The 6372-nt window shown below is 55.6% G+C and overlaps 1 protein-coding gene across 1 annotated transcript; it reads right to left on the minus strand.

Moving 5' to 3' along the window:
• Positions 1–2054: 2054 nt before the first annotated feature.
• On the minus strand, positions 2055–3004 carry LOC138756881 (golgin subfamily A member 6-like protein 22). Its single transcript, XM_069923274.1, has 2 exons — positions 2375–3004; positions 2055–2129 (listed from the first exon to the last, which is right to left on the minus strand). The coding sequence occupies exons 1-2, from the start codon at positions 3002–3004 to the stop codon at positions 2055–2057; spliced, it is 705 nt and encodes a 234-aa protein (XP_069779375.1).
• Between the last annotated feature and the right edge of the window lie 3368 nt (positions 3005–6372).

Genomic DNA, 6372 nt, shown 5'->3' on the forward strand with positions numbered 1-6372 from the left:
TCTCCCCCGTCTGTTCCTCTCTCCCCCGTCTGTTCCTCTCTCCCCCGACTGTTCCTCTCTCCCCCGTCTGTTCCTCTCTCCCCCGTCTGTTCCTCTCTCCCCCGTCTGTTCCTCTCTCCCCCGTCTGTTCCTCTCTCCCCCGTCTGTTCCTCTCTCCCCCGTCTGTTCCTCTCTCCCCCGTCTGTTCCTCTCTCCCCCGTCTGTTCCTCTCTCCCCCGTCTGTTCCTCCCTCCCCCGTCTGTTCCTCCCTCCCCCGTCTGTTCCTCCCTCCCCCGTCTGTTCCTCCCTCCCCCGTCTGTTCCTCCCTCCCCCGTCTGTTCCTCCCTCCCCCGTCTGTTCCTCCCTCCCCCGTCTGTTCCTCCCTCCCCCGTCTGTTCCTCCCTCCCCCGTCTGTTCCTCCCTCCCCCGTCTGTTCCTCCCTCCCCCGTCTGTTCCTCCCTCCCCCGTCTGTTCCTCCCTCCCCCGTCTGTTCCTCCCTCCCCCGTCTGTTCCTCCCTCCCCCGTCTGTTCCTCCCTCCCCCGTCTGTTCCTCCCTCCCCCGTCTGTTCCTCCCTCCCCCGTCTGTTCCTCCCTCCCCCCTCCCCGCCCCTCCCTCCCCCCTCCCCGCCCCTCCCTCCCCCCTCCCCGCCCCTCCCTCCCCCCCTCCCCGCCCCTCCCTTCCCATCTCTTTCATCTTTCTGTACCTCTCTCTCCCATCTCCCTGTCTCTGGAATTCCCCTCCATATAGGAGGGTTGAGTGGTTACTGAGGTCAGCGCCTTGCGTTCTGGTATTTGTGTATAACTCCGTATCCATTAATGATTAATGTCACAATTAAATCTTTGCAAGTAAAAATTGAAACCCCGGTGATGTGCTATGGGTTGTTTATTTCCATCCCCCCCCACTCCGCGTGTCCCTGTTCATCTGGCGGTTTGCTGCATGATATGCCATCAGGATTAACACCTCCTGCTCTTCCGCTCAGGGTGAGGCCACCGTCTGGAGTATCCTGCCTACCGGGAACCCTTGTTGCTTCTTCAGAGGGGGGTGGGGTTGCAGTGCAGGAGGGCCATCCTCTCGTCTTGCGCCTCTCTCTTGTGGTCTCTTGTTGCGCGAGGAAGTATGCAAGGTGACTGGCCTTTCCTCGCATGGTCCAGCAGGAGGAATGTTCCGGACTCTCAGTGGGTCAATGGCCAGAGAAGAGAAGGTTCACATCGAGGGCCATGCACCTGGCTCAATCATCCTGTCTCACTGGAATAATTCTGGGAATTAAAGGGTTATCATACGAGGAGCGTTTAATCACTCTTGGCATGTACTCATTGGAATTTAGGAAAATGGTGGGGGGCCGCGTTCTCATTGAAACATTTTAAAAGACATGGACAGAGTAGATGTGGAAATGGTGTGAGAGTCTGGGACAACTTCAGGATTGAAGGGCGACTGCATAGAACAGAGATATGGAGGAATTTCTTCAGCTGGTGGGTTGAGAATCTGGAATTTCGAGATTTGATTTACTGTCACGTAATAAAGACAATGCAATGTTACATGGAATTTGCTTTTGTCTGCCATAGGTGGACGGATTCGCAATGGGCAGAAATTGTCTAAATCACCTCTTACTGTCGGAGAAAGAGAAGCAAAAGAGTATTCCCCCCACCCCCAGAGTCGCCGAGTGTCCGTGGAGTCTGGTCCAAATCGTTGGTGGCCTGATCTCCAGATCTGAACCTCCGACATGATCGGGAAGCTCTTCAGCACCCTCGACTCCCTCTCACGTCCCAATTCTAATACCTGGTACCCCCTTCAGCCCCTCAATCGCAGTCGCTCGCAGGCCGGGTGGGTTCCTCACCTCAAGTCACCAACAGACGCCTGTGTGCGCCTAAGCCGCAGAGCCCCAGAATTAGTTGTGGAGACCGGGTCATTGGGTGTGTTTAAGGCAGAAGTCCTTAATTAGCCAGGGTTATGGGGAGAAAGGCTGGGGCATTGGGGCCATGGTAGAACAGATTGGCTCATGATGAAATGGTGGGGCAGATTCGATGCGCTGAATGGCCAATTTGTGCACTAGCAAGGTCCTGAGGGAGCATGAGATTCAATCTGTCCCTGATACTGCAGCAAAATCCACCACTGAGCAGATCTGGTAGGTGACCCAGAGGCTACACGGTCCCTTGGGGGGGGGAGGGAGGAAAGATGAACAAATAAAAGAAGGTGAACCAATTTATTTAGCAATGTGAAAGGGTAAATTTACATCTCTAACAAACTTGCCCACAGTTTTCAAGCCACAGAACGTTGCCAACACTGCTGTTATGAGGTCATATTTTATTATGCAACAATTTGTTCATTCACCATCTCCATCTGATCACTGTCCCAAGCGGTCACCGTCCCGGGCACTCACGCCCACCCCTTCCTCACCTGACTGATAGTACACCAGGAGCATTGCGGGCTGTTTGCCAGGCACATTCGGAATCGTCCCCCCACTTTCTCCTCGCCAGCCTCCACTTTCTCCTCGCCAGCCTCCACTTTCTCCTCGCCAGCCTCCACTTTCTCCTCGCCAGCCTCCACTTTCTCCTCGCCAGCCTCCACTTTCTCCTCGCCAGCCTCCACTTTCTCCTCGCCAGCCTCCACTTTCTCCTCGCCAGCCTCCACTTTCTCCTCGCCAGCCTCCACTTTCTCCTCGCCAGCCTCCACTTTCTCCTCGCCAGCCTCCACTTTCTCCTCGCCAGCCTCCACTTTCTCCTCGCCAGCCTCCACTTTCTCCTCGCCAGCCTCCACTTTCTCCTCGCCAGCCTCCACTTTCTCCTCGCCAGCCTCCACTTTCTCCTCGCCAGCCTCCACTTTCTCCTCGCCAGCCTCCACTTTCTCCTCGCCAGCCTCCACTTTCTCCTCGCCAGCCTCCACTTTCTCCTCGCCAGCCTCCACTTTCTCCTCGCCAGCCTCCACTTTCTCCTCGCCAGCCTCCACTTTCTCCTCGCCAGCCTCCACTTTCTCCTCGCCAGCCTCCACTTTCTCCTCGCCAGCCTCCACTTTCTCCTCGCCAGCCATTTGGATCTTACCAATTTGGGAAGCTGACTAGTCCAGACCAACAAAAGGTGTTAATTGGGGATGATGAAAGGAGAGGTGGGAATTGATTTTGGCTCAGTGAAAGGGGACACAGAGAGAGCTGGGTAGAAAGGGACAGAGTAGGGGAGGGAAATGAAGATGGCGGGTGTGGTGAATGTAATGGAAACCGGAGAAGTCGACGTCAATGCCACTCGGAGGGTGCCCAGTCGAAAAATGAGGTGTTGACCCTCCGAACTGCAGGTGTTCTCAGTCAGGCCAGGTGCAAGACTGCAGCCAGATACGACAGCAAGGGAATGGGGAACTGGAATGGGTGGCCACCGGGTGATCCGCACTATCACGGCGGACAGAGCCGAGGTGCTTGGCGAAGTGAGTATCAGGATAGGGCTGGGAATGTGGCAGCAATGGGTGATCCCTGCAGTACTGGAGTGCAGTTGCGGGCAAGGGCTCAGGCCCAAAACATCGGTATCTTTGCTGATGGATACTCAGCCTGGCTGAGTTCCTCTAGTGTTAGCTGTGCGTGTTAACAATAACGGGATCTTCAGTCTTCCATGTTTCACACAAGGAAATGCTTTTTTAATGCTGCCTCTGCGGAGATCTGAATCTACAGTAACCTTTCACCCGCACTTGCTTCATGAGGATCCATCTCCCTCTGCTCTCCACCCTCATTCCCAATGCTTACGAGAGGGAAAAAAATACCTTGCTCTGATTTGGAAGGGTGACCTCTGATTAACTTAAACCCTGGGGCCTCTGAAATTCCCCCTTGCCCACCCTTTCAGAGCATTATCCTGTGCCTGGATTGTGATCAGAACTGATTGTTGTGAACGAGTCAGAAAATTTGTTGTTTTGCCTCAGCAGCAATCACGGGGGCAGTCATAGAAACTAGGTTCCAAAATAAACAAGTGGGGGATAAAGTGAGTAGAGGGAGGGGGAAAAGAGGAAAAAAGTAGAGGGAGGGGAAGAGAAAAAGGGTAGAGGGGAAAAGAGGAAAAAGAGTAGATGGAGGGGGAAGAGAAAAAGGTAGAGGGGAAAGAGGGAAAAAAGGGTAGAGGGAGGGGGGAGGAAAAAGGGTAAAGGGAAAAAGAGGGAGGGGGAAGTGGGAAGAGGGGAAAAAGAGTAGATGGAGGGGAAAAAGGGTAGAGGGAGGGGGCAAAGGGGGGAAAAAGAGTAGATGGAGGGGAAAAGGTAGAGGGAGGGAGAAGAGAGGAGAAAGGGTAGAGGGAGGGAGAAGAGGGGGAAAAGGGTAGAGGGAGGGAGAAGAGGGGGAAAAGGGTAGAGGGAGGGGAAAATGGGTAGAGGGAGGGGAAGAGTAGAATGTAGAGAGGAGGGGGAGATGGTAGAAGTAGAGGGTGAGATGAGGTGTTGTGACATCACGTCTGGTCACTGAGAGAAGGTCGGGGTGAAGCGGAAGTGTCAGAACAACAACACGACAGCATGAAGTGAGAAGTGTTGGCACCGTCCCCCATCCTCCATCATCAACCCCTCAATCCCACATCTCCGCTCATCCCCCCTCAATCGCCTCAGCCCTCATCCCCTCCCTTAGCCCCCCATCCACCTCCCTCATCCTCATCCCCATCCCACCTCACTGCCATCCCACTTCACTGCCATCCCACCTCACTGCCATCCCACCTCACCGCCATCCCACCTCACCACCATCCCTCCTCACCACCATCCCACCTCACCACCATCCCACCTCATCCCCATCCCACCTCATCCCCATCCCACTTCATCCCCATCCCACCTCATTCCCCTGCCCCCTTATCCCCATCCCACCTTATCCCCTCCCCATCCATCACCCCCTGTCCCCATCCCCCTCCCCATCCATCACCCCCTGTCCCCATCCCCCTCCCCATCTCTCACCCCCCTGTCCCCATCCCCACCCACAACCCCCCCCTTATCGCAACATCCCCATCCCCCTCAATCCTCACAACCTCCACCCCCTCATCCCTATCTCCCTCATCCCCCTCAGCCCCTCTCACTCCCCATCCCTACTCATCCCCATCTCATTGCTCCCTCATCCCTCCATCCCCTTCAACACTGCCTCATCCTGCAACCCCCAACCGACTCACCACCCCACATCACCCCCTCATCCCACACCCCCCATCTCACCTTCCCTCCCTCTCTCCCCGCCCCCCCCCTTCCCTGCTGTGTGGTCGGGGACGGGGAATGTTTCAGAATGCCCTGGGATGACTGTGTGTGTCTCTCTCTCCCCTCCCCCACAGGATCAGTGTTGAAACCCCCACATCACTTGCGATGGCCCAACAGCACGGGGTAAACAGTCTCCGCTTCAACCAGGATCACAGTAAGATGGGTCCTCACCTCTGCTGTCCCACAGCACAGAGCTCCATCCTCACCACCCCTTCCACAGCACCGAGTTCCCTCCTCACTGCCCTTCCACAGCACCGAGCTCCCTCCTCACTGCCCTTCCACAGCACCGAGCTCCCTCCTCACTGCCCCTTCCGCAGCACGGTGCTCCCTCCTCACCGCTTCTCCCGCAGTGCGGAGCTCCCTTCTCACTGCCCCTCCCTCAGCGCGAATGTTCCTCCTCACTGCCCCTCCCACTGCAAAGTATGGCAGACAGACTCCCCATGAACTGTGCCTCCATTCAGCTCATCTGTTCCTGCTGTCTACAGCATCACTGCCAGGAATTCTCTCTCCCTCCCCCCAGGCTGCTTCTGCTGTGCGATGGAGAGTGGAGTCTGGATCTACAACGTGGAGCCCCTCATGGAGAAGGGTCACTTGGGTGAGCGGTGGCTTTTCCATTGCAGGGGATCATGCTTACTTTCTTACTTCTTCACTCTGCCCCACCTCATAGGGTGTTTCACTGCCACCCCTCCCTCTCTATGTAACATCCTCTGATCCGCTGTACCTCCTCCCTGTCAATGTAACCCCCTCCAGTTCCCTAAACTCCTCCCTATCTGTAACCCTATCTGAGTCCCACACCCCTCTCCATCTCTGTAACCTCCTCCAGTCCCTTACACTCTTCCCTGTATCTGTAACCCCCTCTGGTTCCCTACACTCCTCCCTGTCTCTGTAACCCCTCCAGTCCCCTACACCCCTCCCTGTCTCTGATCTGGACATCAATAAGAGGCAGATGGAAATGAGGGTGTGCAAGTTTTTGGCCTTCACAGAGATCCAAGTGAACAGATCACATTAAGTTCACAGGCAGTTTCCCTTTCTTGTAAAGGGGCTGGTGTTGATGAACAGGGAGCCTTTGTTCCAGTTGCACAGGGTAATGGTGAGGATGGAATCAGCCCCTGACCTGAGAAAGGAAATCCTAGACTGGTTAGCCTGACATCTGTGGTTGGGAAGATGTGGGAGTCAAAGATGAGGTTACAGAGTACTTGGAGACA

This window comes from Narcine bancroftii, chromosome 3 (assembly GCF_036971445.1).
Source record: "Narcine bancroftii isolate sNarBan1 chromosome 3, sNarBan1.hap1, whole genome shotgun sequence".
Taxonomy (NCBI): domain Eukaryota; kingdom Metazoa; phylum Chordata; class Chondrichthyes; order Torpediniformes; family Narcinidae; genus Narcine; species Narcine bancroftii.